Genomic DNA, 16546 nt, shown 5'->3' with positions numbered 1-16546 from the left:
TCATATTCATAGTGTATAGTCATATTTATTTTTTAAATCAAAGAATGACTTTATATCCCAGACTGATAGAACTAGAATGTCGGTAGAAATATCTGTAATGATAATATGATCCAACTAGATGTTACACTGTACAACTAACTACAGGCTTCACTGGGTCAATATATTGTGTCAAGTATCTGGCTAACTAGCTTGCATTGTTGGTCATTGTAAAGATAATCAAGGTTTTATGTGATGGATGATTATTAAACTTGTCAAAACAACTACAGTAGATGGCAGTTGTTTCTTTCAATCCTAGTCATCAATACATTGACAACCAGATACCGAATAAGAACTTGTATTTTTCACAAATCAACATGTTTTAAAACAAAAATGCATGTTTAATCTCACACACAATACTCTACTGAAATAATGAATGTCTAATATATTAATAAAGAATAGGGAACACAACATTGATGCCTGGTTCGATGACAGCAAAGGATGAGAATTAATCCACAATTCTGTACATCACTTAATCGAAAATGATTCACATAGCTTTATACCACAATAAGCTATTGACATACAGGGTATGTGATGAATGATGTTTTTTTATGTTGCTGTGATGGGCAAAATTGTGATTGGATCTGCATCGTTGTTCCAGGGTGAGAAAAGTGGGCGGACATCATCCTGATAACTTGGTCCATTGATAAATGAGTAGATGAGCGAACCTTCTTCTGCACTAAAGAAAGTCACCTTCCTTTCCTGATAATCTAGATAGATACCGACTTTATCTGGAATACCTTTGTCAAGAACATGTTCTTCATCCTCCATGGCTTTAAGTCTTTGCCCATTGGATAGTCTGATTACCCAGAAGCCATTAGTTGGACTGAAAGCCAACGGCCCCTTCCTGTTAGCCGTTTCCTTGGCAACGCCAAGCACCCAGTCATCCTTCTCCTTCACATTCACCTCCCAGTAAGTCTTCAAAGGACTGCCCATTTTGCCCAACACAAAAGGCTCTTCATCAAAACAGTTTTCAACTTCAATTTTTCTCTGTGGTGATTCATTAGTCCACTGTAGTGAGTTCCCATGTATCTTCAGCTTAGGGTGAGCTGTGTCCACATCCAGAGTAACATCCACTGTGGAGAATGGGAAGACCAAATATTTATTTACTCATCATTTTCATTGTAATTTAATCTTCAGTGATTTAAAGCTTAGTTATAAAGGACAGAGAAAGTGTTTTATTTTATTAGGTATTTTAATTGAGTTGAAAAACAGATTCTGTTTTCACAGCCCATTACCTTCATGTGAGCGTGCTTGATTTATATCTGGAAAAAAATACATTTAAAAAAGAATAGCAATGAGAAATTCAATGTCTCACATATCAGATGAATATTATCTGAAATTATATTGTATTTTAAAAGAGATGCATTACCGAACTTTGCAGTCTTCTTGATGGATCTTGCTGATGCATCTACAATTGTAATGATAAACCAGAATGAGGTATGGAACACAAAGCTAATAACTGGGAAAGATAATGTGTAACTAACAAAAATATACTGACTGTCAAGTTCGTTATAAGGATCGGACCAAGGCGCAGTGTGGGTTGCGTACATTCTTATTTATTTAAAGAATGAACACTGAACAAACTAACAAAAGGGAAATGGCTACCTAAATATGATCCCCAATCAGAGACAACGATAAACAGCTGCCTCTGATTGGGAACCATATCAAACCACAATAGACATGGAGGTTCCGGACTGTGGACCGTCGTTGGAGGTTCCAGACTGTGGACCGTCATTGGAGGTTCCCGGACTGTGGACCGTCGTTGGAGGTTCCAGACTGTGGGCCGTCGTTGGAGGTTCCGGACTGTGGGCCGTCATTGGAGGTTCCGGACTGTGAAACGTCATTGGAGGTTCCGGACTGTGAAACGTTGCCAGAAGCTCTGGACTGGGAACTGTCGCCGGAAGCTCTGGACTGGGAACGATCGCCGGAAGCTCTGGACTGGGAACTGTCACCGGAAGCTCTGGACTGTGGAGGCGCACTGGAAACCTGATGCGTGGTGCCGGCACTGGTGGTACCGAGCTGAAGACATGCACCTCAGGGCGAGTGCGGAGAGGAGGCACAGGACGTACTGGACTGTGGAGGCGCACTGGAGATCTGCGTAGAGCTGGCACAATGCATCCTGGCTAGATGCTAACTTGAGCCCAGCAAGTGCGGGGAGCTGGCACAGGAAGCACTGGGCTGTGCAGACGCACCGGAGACACAGTGCGCAGAGCCGGCGCAGGATATCCTGGTCCAAGGAGGTGTACTGGAGACCAGGAGCGCTGAGCTGGCACCATCAGTCCTGGCTGGATGCCCATTCTAGCCCGGCAAAAGCGAGGAGCTGGAATAGAGCGCACCGGGCTATGAATGCGAACTGGAGACACCGTGCGCATCACTGCATAACACGGTGTCTGACCAGTCACACGCTCCCCACGGTAAGCACGGGGAGTTGGCTCAGGGCTAACCCCTCACTCTGCCATTCTCCCTGTGTGCCCCCCCCAAAAATCTGCCTCTCGGGCTTCCGTGCTAGCCATGTCCCCTCATATCGTCGCCATTCCTCCTGCGCTATCTCCACCTGCTTCCATGGCATGGTCTTCTCCCCTGCCATTACGTCCTCCCAGGTCCAGGATGTCCTCCACTCATCTTTCTCCCGAGCCCAGGATGTCCACTCCTCTTGAACATGCTGTTTGGTATTTTTGTGGTGGGATCTTCTGTCACGTTCGTTATAAGGAGCGGACCAAGGTGCAGCGTGGTATGCACATATTCTTATTTAAACTTCTTAGGGCTGCAATCCTGTTAATGGGATTGATATGACAACAGCCAGTAAAAGTGCAGAGCACCAAATTCAAACAACAGAAATCTCATAATTAAAATTCCTGTATCTTATACCATTTTAAAGGTAATCTTGTTGTTAATTCCACCAAAGTGTCCAATTTCAAATAGGATTTACAGCGAAAGCACCACAAACGATTATGTTAGGTCACCACCAAGTCACCGAAAAATTCTGCCATTTTTCCAGCCAAAGAGAGGAGTCACAAAAAGCACAAATATAGATAAAAATAATCACTAACCTTTGATGATCTTCATCATATGACACTCATAGGACTTCATGTTACACAATACATATATGTTTTGTTCGATAAAGTGCATATTTATATAAAAAAATCTCTGTATACATTGGCACGTTATCTTCACTAGTTCCAAAAACATCTGGTGATATTGCAGAGAGCCACATCATTTTACAGAAATACTCATTATAAATGTCGATGAAAATACAATTGTTAGACATGGAAATATAGATACACAAGTTCATATTTCTATCCAAAAATCTGAGTTTACATTGGCGCGTTATGTTCAGTAGTTCCAAAACATCCGGTGAATTTGCAGAAAGCCACATCAATTTACAGAAATACTCATAATAAACATTGATAAAAGATACAACTGTTATGCATGGAACTTTAGATCCCCTTCTCCTTAACCAGTTGAGTCTATGGGGGCGCTATTTCATTATTGGATAAAAAAACGTGCCCGTTTTAAGCGCAATATTTTGTCACGAAAAGATGCTCGACTATGCATATAATTGACAGCTTTGGAAAGAAAACAGTCTGACGTTTCCAAAACTGCAAAGATATTATCTGTGAGTGCCACAGAACTCATGCTACAGGCGAAACCAAGATGAAACTTCAAACAGGAAATGAGCAGAATTTCTGAGGCTCTGTTTTCCATTGTCTCCTTATATGGCTGTGAATGCACCAGGAACGAGCCTGCCCTTTCTGTCGTTTCTTCAAGATGTCTGCAGCATTGTGACGTATTTGTAGGCATATCATTGGAAGATTGGCCATAAGAGACTACATTTTCCAGGGGTCCGCCCGGTGTCCTTTGTCTAAATTGGTGCGTAATCTTCAGCTGCAGGCATTTTCTCCTGGGATTCAGAACAGAAAGCACACTTCCACGAACGATATATCATCGAAGAGATATGTGAAAAACACCTTGAGGATTGGTTCTAAACAACGTTTGCCATGTTTCAGTCGATATTATGGAGTTAATTTGGAAAAAAGTTTGGCGTTTTGATGACTGGATTTTCTGTTTTTTTTGGTAGCCAAACGGAGCGATTTCTCCTAAACAAATAATCTTTCAGGAAAAACTGAACATTTGCTATCTAACAGAGTCTCCTCATTGAAAACATCTGAAGTTCTTCAAAGGTAAATTATTTTATTTGAATGCTTTTCTGTTTTTTGTGAAAATGTTGCCTGCTAAATGCTAACGCTAACGCTAACGCTAAATGCTATGCTAGCTAGCTACTGTTACACAAATTATTGTTTTCCTATGGTTGAGAAGCATATTTTGAAAATCTGAGATGACAGTGTTGTTAACAAAAGGCTAAGCTTGAGAGCTAGCATATTTATTTCATTTCATTTGCGATTTTCATGAATAGTTAACGTTGCGTTATGGTAATGAGCTTGAGGCTGTATTCACGATCCCGGATCCGGGATGGCTAAGTGCTAGAGATTAATGCAACCGCTGTGTCAGATTTCAAAAAAACTTTACGGAAAAAGCAATCCATGCAATAATCTGAGTACATCGCTCAAACAACAAAGCAGACAAAAAGATATCCACCATATTGGGTAGTTAACAGAAGTCAGAAATAGCATTATAAATATTCACTTACCTTTGATGATCTTCATCAGAATGCACTCCCAGGAATACCAGTTCCACATTAAATGTTTGATTTAGTTCGATAATGTCCATCATTAATGTCCAAAGAGCTACTCTTGTTAGCACGTTTGGTAAACAAATCCAAAGTCATGAAGCGCGTTCCCTAGTTGCAGATGAAAAGTTCCGTTACTGGCCGTAGAAACATGTCAAACGATGTATGGAATCAATCTTTAGGATGTTTTTTAACATAAAACATCAATAATGTTCCAACCGGAGAATTCCTATGTCTGTAGAAAAGCAATGGAACGAGAGATACCTCTCATGTGAGCGCGCATGGTCAGAGCATGGTCAGCTCATGGCAGACCTTACTCATTCCCTTCTCATTCGGTCCCACTTCACAGTAGAATCCTCAAACAAGTTTCTAAAGACGATTTACATCCAGTGGAAGCCTTAGGAACTGCAACATAAATCCCACTGTGTATTAAATTCCAACTTCCTGTTTGGATTTCTTCTCAGGTTTTTGCCTGCCATATGAGTTATTTTATACTCACTGACATCATTCAAACAGTTTTAGAAACTTCAGAGTGTTTTCTATCCAATGCTACTAAAAGTATGCATATAATAGCAACTCGGACTGAGGAGCAGGCCGTTTACTCTGGGCACCTCTGGGCACCTTATTCATCCAAGCTACTCAATACTGCCCCCAACCAAAAGAAGTTTAAAGAATGAACACTGAACAAACTAACAAAATAACAAAACGAAACGTGAAGCTATACAAACGAGTGTTGACAGGCAACTTCACATAGACAAGATCCCCCAAACACCAAAGGGAAATGGCTACCTAAATATGATCCCCAATCAGAGACAACGATAAACAACTGCATCTGATTGGGAACCATATCAGGCCACCATAGACATACAAATCACCTAGACCTACAAAACCCTAGACATACAAAAAACCCTAGACAATACAAAAACTAGCGTACCCACCTTAGTCACGCCCTGACCTAACCAAAATATAAAGAAAACAGAGATATCTAAGGTCAAGGCGTGACACTGACTTAATATTGTGTAAGTTGGTGCAAAGTTGGTGCTTACCCAGAAGTTATACAGCATCCTCTGTATTAATGTACAATATTTCTCACCTTTCTTAGGAGATAGTTTGACATGAGTATCTGTCTGTAAAGGGTTTTCTTGCTCTGCAGTTGAGTCATAACCTTCATATCACCAAAACAATAGAATCATGTAAATTAACACTCTTCATCTGAAATATTTTGTCAGACCCTATAACTGCACATGCTCCAAAACCCACCCCCCACCCCACACAAACATTTCCTCCACTATTTATAACATCAAACACTAAAAAATGAAGTGCTGAAGAGTCAGAGATAATGTATTTAAATATACCAACTCATGATTGTCTTTTTTTGTAATAAGTATCCACTAAAAGTATTTAAATTAAGAGATTAAAAGCTTACCCTTCTTTGTTGAATCCACTGTGCTCTCTACGTTATGAAGTAACATGTAATTGAATAATATATTTTCTTCTTTTGAAAGACAAATATCAATATTTATATGGCAAATACAAGAAAACAAACTTACTCTGTTCTTCTGGTTTTGAGCCAAAACATCCTGTAAAAGAAAGAAAGAGTTTTGGCTTATTTTGATCCTGTGGTATATGTACTATAGTTGTAATGAATATGGTAGTCAGGGGTAAATTCATGTATTTAGGGTAATGATTTAGGTTTGTATATGCAAGCAACTTTACCCATGGTGATGGTGGCTATTGCCATGGAGATGGTGGCTAAACGGTAACAGCTAACAGTCAAATATTCCTCAATACATCACATCATGTATTTAGGGCTAATGATTGAGGGCTGGATTCAATCCATATCGCAGAAGTATTGCAGATCCACGTTATAGCTCGATTGAATTTTAAAGACAATGTTCAAGAATTAGCGGAGACTGCATTAACAGTAAATGCTGCATACCGTATGTCGGCTCAATCAGAAAATTTCTTTTACATTTGAACTGGGATCTTTCACAATACAGATTGAATACAGCCCTTAAGTATCTATATCTGAGACAGCTTTACCCATGGTGATGGTGGCTAAATGGTAATAGCTAACAGTCAAATAGTCCCAGAACAACGCTGTGTCTTGTCCTTCTCCAATACTCAGCCACGGCACCTATAAAGAAACGATCAGCCTTATTTCACGTCTGCTAGGCCTGATTCACAATGTTAACAAAAACCAAGTGACAAGTGTAAAGGAAACATGGCGCCACAAAAACAATGGAAAATGTATTGAGTACAGAGGAAGGCAAACTTTATCTCTCCTTAATATTTTAATTGGAAAAAGTAACTTGCAATGCCTCTGGTCAGTCTCAAACACAGAATTGTTATTGTGTTACCACCAAAAGAAGTGGGTGATCTTGAATGGTTTTGTGATACGCTCAACTCTGTGGTATTAAGCATATTATAACTAACACCTCAAATGAATGTAACTTTATTTAAAGTGTCTGTGCACACTTCATAACGGCCTATGGCATGGTTATGACACCCATAATTACAATGAATATATTAATGTGACACAGAGTTTGATCAATTCTATAACGCCCCTGTTATAACATCTGGTACGTAGACACTTATGTAGCATGTAATAACATATGAAATAAGTTGTCATGCAGACTGTGTAATATCAGTTGTTATTAAAAGGTGACATAAGCACATATGACAACAGGATGAACAGTTCTCTATAAAACACATTATAACTAGTGTTATAACATCTAATGCCGTTAATCATAACTATTTAAAACTACTCATGACATTACATTACTTATGACAAATGTAATAATGTGTTATATAGCTGTTATAAAGGCTTTATTAATACATGAATAAGGTCACCTATAGTAAACTGTTACCTTTGGGACTCATTGGAACAAGCACTAAAAGTTACCAATTGTGTACAATTATTTGAAGTAAGTACCTGAAAGTACCCACTGATACCTTATAATGTCCTAGCAAATGTGTAATTTATATACCCGTAAAATAAAGTACTACCGAAATCACTTCCTACTGTGCTAGTTCAATTCCAGAGACATTTCTAGAAAAGATTACATTCTAGAAGTGATTAGTTAGTTTTACAAAGGCAGTACTTCAGTTATCCTGTTGAAGGCTTGTCATTCATGGATATTTCAAGTTGTCTCATGTCAAAATGATTATTGCTTAACCCACTAGTATAAAAGATAAAAGATACAGTAATAAAACAATAACGCTGAATGGTTAGTCAGCAAGGGGAAGGGGGGAGAGAGATAGAGAGAGAGAGAGAGAGAGAGAGAGAGAGAGAGAGAGAATCAAGGAAGATTCATTTCAGGACACTATGGTGTTTATTTTTCAGACACTTACCTTGTGTATATATGAATGGCCTGTTTTGTTGTATATGTACCACCTATAGTCTCAAATATTATTCATTCCAACTTCCCATTTACCAAATTGCTAATGCTAAAGGCTATTGAGTAGCCATAATTATGAAAACAGAAATATTTGATAATGAGACAGCATGCTCTAGCTCCTCTGGTTAATGTGTAACCAGTCAGTTGAACCTTCCAGCAAGAATCACGTAGGGAAACAGGGAGGGTCCAGGTTTCATCAAGACATCTGTATCTTATTGGCTTCCTCATTACACTACTTTATAGGAAAGCTGCCCCTCTCCATGGCCAGTTTAGGTACTGCAAGCCAAATATATACTATGCCAGTGATCCGCAAACTTTTTTGTCCCACGACACCATTTTGATATTTGAAAATTATCGCCTTAAAACAATTAAAATGAACACCAAAAATGTTTGTTTTTCTAAATGCCATTCATTATTTTTTTATTTGGTGCTGTGGCAGTCAATTTAAAAACATTCTAAAACTATTTCTGATTTCTGATTTTCTCAACTCACCCTCACATATTTTTTATGTGGGGCTATGACAGTGAATTGCAAATTAGACTGACATGATCAGTGGCAATTTTAGCATGTAAATAATGGTGTGACATTTTTTTACTTTTGATTTATGCATGCCAGAAAAGCCACTACACAACACAACACAACAATAAACAAAACATTAATTGCAATATAACGGTGACAAACCGTGCTCACAAACTGGTAGGGCCTACAGAAAGCTGTCCCAACAGCAGAGTTCCAACAGCAGTCCCAACACCTTACCACTGCTACACCTGGCATTCAGCAGAGCCTTGTCTGGCAGCGAAACAGTTCATTCAGCCTCATTTACTGCCTTTTAAAAAAGCATAGCTGATATGGCTGACTTGCTAAACAGATGTGGTGTCTTCTTGCAATTGAGATGTACAAACTATGGCATAAGGGGACAATGAGCGGATAAGAGGCAATCCATAACATTGATTAAGACATTAATGAGAGAGCTAGGACTGACGTAGTCAATATAACTATTTGTTCAGCACTTTTAAAATGTACTGCGACAGAATTGAGAACATGGGCCGTTCTTACAGTGTTCTCCCTGACAACCAAGTCATAAGTGTGGTCTATAAGCAGACAATTAAAGCTCTTACAATATTTGATGGTAACATTTCTCTAAAACAGGCTATAGGCTGAATGTGCACCACCAAGTCAGAACAGTAGGCTAAGTTATGAGGGGAAAAGGGAGCAAATTATTATGGTGAAGCACATGGGCTACTAACAGCTTCCTACACAACAGACATTGTTTGCAAACTGATGTGTTACCTGTATTAAAATAACATGCAAAGCAGGCCCCCCAAAAAATAGGTGGTGGATCACCTGTTGTGGCTTCTGCCCCACCTGCCCTGAACGAAGGGTCCCCACTGGACATGATGTGTCTTATCTCACCAGCACTAATGAGATGGTTGTGCTTTATGCATGTCGTGTTGGAGCTTCTCAAAGTCAGTGGGGGTTGTCGACAGTGCGCAACTCATCTCTGCTGTCACATCCAGCCTGATCGATATTTGGTTTTAAAGCAGATGAGAGCATTGAGTCAAGCATCACACAGATATGGCCTGGCGAAGGGTACCATGAGTTTTATAGTGCTTTCACGACAACAGGGAACTCAGACAAATACGAGGTCAAATCATGATGTCAGTAATCTTCAAGTCGGAAAGACAGAGCATTAATATATTAACAAAAAATATGGACACAACGTTGATACCTGGTTAGATGACAGCAAATTAACATAGAAAGTAATCCACAATTCTGGATATTACTTAATAAAAAATGTTTTGCATAGCTTTAAACCATGACAAGCTATTGACAGACAGGGAATGCGATCATTGATGTTTTTCTATGTTGCTGTGATGGACAAAATTGTGATTGGTTTTGCATCATTGTTCCAGGGTGAGAAAAGTGGCAGGACATCATCCTGATAACTTGGTCCATTAATAAATGAGTAGATGAGTGAATCTTCTTCTGCATTAAAGAAAGTCACCTTCCTTTCCTGATAATCTAGATAGATACCGACTTTACCTGGAATACCTTTGTCAAGAACGTGTTCTTCATCCTCCATGGCTTTAAGTCTTTGCCCATTGGATAGTCTGATTACCCAGAAGCCATTAGTTGGACTGAAAGCCAACGGCCCCTTCCTGTTAGCCATTGCCTTGGCAACTCCAAGCACCCAGTCTTCCTTCTCCTTCACATTCACCTCCCAGTAAGTCTTCAAAGGACTGCCCATTTTGCCCAACACAAAAGGCTCTTCATTAAAACAGTTCTCAATGTCAATGTTTCTTTGTGGTGATTCATCTATCCACTGTAGTGAGTTCCCATGTATCTTCAGCTTAGGGTGAGCTGTGTCCACATCCAGAGTAACATCCACTGTGGAGAATAGGAAAACAATATATTTTATTCACTTATTATTTTCATTGTAATTTAACCTTCAGTGATTTAAGTATTAATATTATATTTTATTTTAGTAAGTATTTTAATTTAGTTGAAAAACCGATTCTGTTGGCAGAGCCCATTACCTTCATGTGAGCGTGCTTGATTTATATCTGGAGAAATATATATATATATTTCAATATATACTCTACATTAATATATACTCTACATGAGTATCACATTTCATATTAATATTTTCTGAAATTATATTGTATTTAAAAGAGATGCATTACCGAACTCAAGTAGAATATTCCTCACCTTTTTCTGGAGATAGTTTGAGCTGAGTTTCTGACTGTGAAGGGTTTTCTTTGTCTGCAGTTGAGTCATAACATTCATATCAACAAAATAATAGAATTCTCCTTAAGTAATTTAAATAAACATTCTTCCTCTGAATTTTTTTGTCAGATCCTATGCTTTCCATCAATGTCATGTTTTTGTTGTTTATTAGTTAACAAATGTTAGGTTAAAACTTCAAACACCAACATATTAAATCCTTATGAGTCAGAAATCATGTATTTAAATATACCAACTCATGACTATCTTTTTGTAAAAAAATTCCACTAAAAATATTTAAATTAAGAGATTAATAGCTGACCCTTCGTTGTTGAATCCACCGGGCTCTGTACTGTATAAAGTAATATACTGTTAAATAACACATTTTCTTCTTTTGAAAGACAAATATGCATATTTTTATGGCAAAGACAAGAAAACTAACTTACTCTGTTCTTCTGTTTTTGATTCCAAACATCCTGTAAATGAAGGAAACAATTTTTGACCCAGTGGTATATGTACTATAGCTGTAATCAATATTGTAGTCAGGGGTAAATTAATGTATTTAGGGTAATGATTTAGGTTTGTATACGCGAGCAAGCTCTACCCATGGTGATAGTGGCTATTGCCATGGTGATGGTGGCTAAATGGTAACAGCTAACAGTCAAATATTCCCCAATATATCACATAATGCATTTAGGGGTAATGATTGAGGGCTGGATTCAATCTATATTGCAGAATTATTGCGGATCGGCGTTATGGCTTGATAGAAATTTAACTGCAATGTTCCAGAATTTGCGGCGACTGCATTCATGGTAAATGCTGCATACCGTATGTGGGCTCAATCGGAAATTTGCTTTTAAATTTGAACGTATATCTTCCACGATACGGATTGAATCCAGCCCTTAAGTATATATATCCGGGCAGCTTTACCCATGGTGATGGTGGCTAAATTGTATTCGTTAACAGTCAAATAGTCCCAGAACAACTCTGTGTCTTGTCCTTCTCCAATACTCAGCCACGGCACCTATAAAGAAATGATCAGCCTTATTTAACGTCTGATAGGCCTGATTCACAATGTTAACAAAAAACCAAGAGACAAGTGTAAAGGAATCATGATTCCACAAAAACGATGGAAAAGTTCTTGAGTTGGGAGGAAGGCAAACTTTATCTATTATTAATTGTTTAATTGGTGAAAGTAACTTGCAATGCCTCTGATCAGTCTCAAACGCAGAATTGTTATTGTGTTACCACCAAAAGAAGTGAGTCTTGAATGGTTTTGTGATAGGCTCAACCCAGTACATTCATAACTGTTTTATAGCACCTCAAATTAATGTAACTTTATTTAAAGTGTCTGTACACACTCCATAACGGCCCATGGCATGGTTATGACACCCATAATTACATTTAATATATTAATGTGACACAGAGTTTGATCAATTCTATAACGCCCCTATTATAACATCTGGTACGTAGACACTTAAGTAGCATGTAATAACATATGAAATAAGTTGTCATGCAGACTGTGTAATATCAGTTGTTATTAAAAGGTGACATAAGCACATATGACAACAGTTTTATAACATCTTATGCCGTTACTCATAACTATTTAAAACTACTCATTACATTACATTACAAATGTAATAATGTGTTATATAGCTTTTATAAAGGCTTTATTAATGTATGAACAAGGTCACCTAAAGTAAACATACAGGAACTCAAATCCTTCTGTTCACCTGATTTAGAATTCCTCACAATCAAATGTAGACCGCATTATCTACCAAGAGAATTCTCTTCGATTATAATCACAGCCGTATATATCCCCCCCCAAGCAGACACATCGATGGCTCTGAACGAACTTTATTTAACTCTCTGCAAACTGGAAACGATTTATCCGGAGGCTGCATTCATTGTAGCTGGGGATTTTAACAAGGCTAATCTGAAAACAAGACTCCCTAAATTTTATCAGCATATCGATTGCGCAACCAGGGGTGGAAAGACCTTGGATCATTGTTACTCTAACTTCCGCGACGCATATAAGGCCCTGCCCCGCCCCCCCTTCGGAAAAGCTGACCACGACTCCATTTTGTTGATCCCTGCCTACAGACAGAAACTAAAACAAGAGGCTCCCACGCTGAGGTCTGTCCAACGCTGGTCCGACCAAGCTGACTCCACACTCCAAGACTGCTTCCATCACGTGGACTGGGAGATGTTTCGTATTGCGTCAGATAACAACATTGACGAATACGCTGATTCGGTGTGCGAGTTCATTAGAACGTGCGTTGAAGATGTCGTTCCCATAGCAACGATTAAAGCATTCCCTAACCAGAAACCGTGGATTGATGGCAGCATTCGTGTGAAACTGAAAGCGCGAACCACTGCTTTTAATCAGGGCAAGGTGTCTGGTAACATGACCGAATACAAACATTGCAGCTATTCCCTCCGCAAGGCTATCAAACAAGCTAAGCGCCAGTACAGAGACAAAGTAGAATCTCAATTCAACGGCTCAGACACAAGAGGCATGTGGCAGGGTCTACAGTCAATCACGGACTACAGGAAGAAATCCAGCCCAGTCACGGACCAGGATGTCTTGCTCCCAGGCAGACTAAATAACTTTTTTGCCCGCTTTGAGGACAATACAGTGCCACTGACACGGCCTGCAACGAAAACATGCGGTCTCTCCTTCACTGCAGCCGAGGTGAGTAAGACATTTAAACGTGTTAACCCTCGCAAGGCTGCAGGCCCAGACGGCATCCCCAGCCGCGCCCTCAGAGCATGCGCAGACCAGCTGGCCGGTGTGTTTACGGACATATTCAATCAATCCCTATACCAGTCTGCTGTTCCCACATGCTTCAAGAGGGCCACCATTGTTCCTGTTCCCAAGAAAGCTAAGGTAACTGAGCTAAACGACTACCGCCCCGTAGCACTCACATCCGTCATCATGAAGTGCTTTGAGAGACTAGTCAAGGACCATATCACCTCCACCCTACCTGACACCCTAGACCCACTCCAATTTGCTTACCGCCCAAATAGGTCCACAGACGATGCAATCTCAACCACACTGCACACTGCCCTAACCCATCTGGACAAGAGGAATACCTATGTGAGAATGCTGTTCATCGACTACAGCTCGGCATTCAACACCATAGTACCCTCCAAGCTCGTCATCAAGCTCGAGACCCTGGGTCTCGACCCCGCCCTGTGCAACTGGGTACTGGACTTCCTGACGGGCCGCCCCCAGGTGGTGAGGGTAGGCAACAACATCTCCTCCCCGCTGATCCTCAACACTGGGGCCCCACAAGGGTGCGTTCTGAGCCCTCTCCTGTTCTCCCTGTTCACCCACGACTGCGTGGCCACGCACGCCTCCAACTCAATCATCAAGTTTGCGGACGACACAACAGTGGTAGGCTTGATTACCAACAATGACGAGACGGCCTACAGGGAGGAGGTGAGGGCCCTCGGAGTGTGGTGTCAGGAAAATAACCACACACTCAACGTCAACAAAACTAAGGAGATGATTGTGGACTTCAGGAAACAGCAGAGGGAACACCCCCCTATCCACATCGATGGAACAGTAGTGGAGAGGGTAGCAAGTTTTAAGTTCCTCGGCATACACATCACAGACAAACTGAATTGGTCCACTCACACAGACAGCATCATGAAGAAGGCGCAGCAGCGCCTCTTCAACCTCAGGAGGCTGAAGAAATTCGGCTTGTCACCAAAAGCACTCACAAACTTCTACAAATGCACAATCGAGAGCATCCTGGCGGGCTGTATCACCGCCTGGTATGGCAACTGCACCGCCCTCAACCGTAAGGCTCTCCAGAGGGTAGTGAGGTCTGCACAACGCATCACCGGGGGCAAACTACCTGCCCTCCAGGACACCTACACCACCCGATGTCACAAGAAGGCCATAAAGATCATCAAGGACATCAACCACCCGAGCCACTGCCTGTTCACCCCGCTATCATCCAGAAGGCGAGGTCAGTACAGGTGCATCAAAGCTGGGACCGAGAGACTGAAAAACAGCTTCTATCTCAAGGCCATCAGACTGTTAAACAGCCACCACTAACACTGAGTGGCTGCTGCCAACACACTGACACTGACTCAACTCCAGCCACTTTAATAATGGGAATTGATGGGAAATGATGTAAATATATCACTAGCCACTTTAAACAATGCTACCTTATATAATGTTACTTACCCTACATTATTCATCTCATATGCATACGTATATACTGTACTCTATATCATCGACTGTATCCTTATGTAATACATGTATCACTAGCCACTTTAAACTATGCCACTTTGTTTACATACTCATCTCATTTGTACATACTGTACTCGATACCATCTACTGTATCTTGCCTATGCTGCTCTGTACCATCACTCATTCATATATCCTTATGTACATATTCTTTATCCCCTTACACTGTGTACAAGACAGTAGTTTTGGAATTGTTAGTTAGATTACTTGTTATTACTGCATTGTCGGAACTAGAAGCACAAGCATTTCGCTACACTCGCATTAACATCTGCTAACCATGTGTATGTGACAAATAAAATTTGATTTGATTTACCTTTGGGACTCAGTGGAACAAGCAGTAAAAGGCATTTGGTATCAGGTAGTTAGTTATCAATTGGGTACAGTTATTTGAAGTAAGTACCAGAATGTACCCATTGATACCTTAAAATGTCCTAGCAAATGGTGTCATTTAAATACTGTAAAAGAAGTACTACCCATATCACTTTCTACTGTGCTAGTTCAATTCCAGAGACATTTGAAGAAAGCATGACGTTCTAAACGTGAGAATTTTGTTTCAGAAAGGCAGTATAGTTATCCTGATGAATGTGTTCTGTTCCAGAGATATTTCAAGTTGTCTCATATCAAAAGGATTATTGTTTAAAACTTTAGTATAAAAGCTCTAAGACCCAGTAATAAAACAATACCGCTGAGTGAATCAAAGAAGATTGATTTCAAGACCATATGGTGATTATCTTTCAGACACTTACCTTGTGTACAAAACCTGTCCTGTTATGTTGTATATGTACCACCTATAGTCTCAAATATTATTCATACCAAGTACCCATTTACCAACTGACTAATGCTAAATGCTAGCGAGTGGCCATAATTACGAGAACAGAAAGATTTGATAATGAGACAGCATACTGCAGCTCCTTTGGTTAATGGGTAACCAGTCAGTTGAACCCTCCAGCAAGAATCACGTAAGGAAACTGGGAGGGTCCAGGTTTCATCAAGACATCTGTATCTTATTGGCTTCCTCATTACAGTACTTTAATAGGAAAGCTGCCTCTCTCTCATGGCCAGTTTAGTTACTGGAAGCATTATATATACCAGGGGTTCCCAAACTTTTTTGGCCCACGACCCCATTATGATATCTGAAAAGTATCGCGACCCCAACCATGTAAAAAAACATGCTATTAACAGCCTTTGTTTACTTTAGATTTTGGGCTATGGCAGTCAATTTAAAAACATTCTAACAGTGTTTCTGAATGTCTTCTCAACTCACCATCACATATTTTTAATGTGGGGCTGTGACAAATCAGTCTGACATGATGTATCTCACCAGCACTAAGGAGATGGCTTCATGCATGTCGCGCTGGAGCTTCTCAAAATCAGGGGATGTGGTCGATAGTGCGCACCTCATCTCTGCTGTCACATCCAACCTGGATCGAT

The 16546-nt window shown here is 40.1% G+C and overlaps 2 protein-coding genes across 5 annotated transcripts; both read right to left on the bottom strand.

Annotated features, from left to right (window-relative positions):
* Window positions 1–320: 320 nt before the first annotated feature.
* On the bottom strand, window positions 321–8294 carry LOC139415943 (butyrophilin subfamily 1 member A1-like). 4 transcript variants are annotated; one of them, XM_071164134.1, is made up of 8 exons: window positions 8081–8294; window positions 6770–6863; window positions 6277–6306; window positions 6153–6179; window positions 5820–5891; window positions 1409–1447; window positions 1275–1301; window positions 321–1112 (listed from the first exon to the last, which is right to left on the bottom strand). In XM_071164134.1, the coding sequence occupies exons 2-8, from the start codon at window positions 6771–6773 to the stop codon at window positions 586–588; spliced, it is 726 nt and encodes a 241-aa protein (XP_071020235.1). In that variant the 5' UTR covers window positions 6774–6863; window positions 8081–8294; the 3' UTR covers window positions 321–585. The 4 variants fall into 4 exon arrangements, with proteins under 4 accessions (XP_071020235.1, XP_071020237.1, XP_071020234.1 ...); XM_071164136.1 differs by lacking the exon at window positions 5820–5891; XM_071164133.1 differs by lacking the exons at window positions 6770–6863; window positions 8081–8294 and adding an exon at window positions 6443–6482.
* A 1419-nt stretch (window positions 8295–9713) lies between these two features.
* Window positions 9714–16037, bottom strand: LOC139415945 (butyrophilin subfamily 1 member A1-like). Its single transcript, XM_071164137.1, has 7 exons — window positions 15862–16037; window positions 11782–11875; window positions 11298–11327; window positions 11174–11203; window positions 10837–10890; window positions 10665–10691; window positions 9714–10515 (listed from the first exon to the last, which is right to left on the bottom strand). The coding sequence occupies exons 2-7, from the start codon at window positions 11783–11785 to the stop codon at window positions 9989–9991; spliced, it is 672 nt and encodes a 223-aa protein (XP_071020238.1). The 5' UTR covers window positions 11786–11875; window positions 15862–16037; the 3' UTR covers window positions 9714–9988.
* Window positions 16038–16546: the final 509 nt, after the last annotated feature.

This window comes from Oncorhynchus clarkii, chromosome 9 (assembly GCF_045791955.1).
Source record: "Oncorhynchus clarkii lewisi isolate Uvic-CL-2024 chromosome 9, UVic_Ocla_1.0, whole genome shotgun sequence".
Classification (NCBI taxonomy): Eukaryota; Metazoa; Chordata; class Actinopteri; order Salmoniformes; family Salmonidae; genus Oncorhynchus; species Oncorhynchus clarkii.
This window is presented reverse-complemented; position numbering and strand designations above follow the sequence as displayed.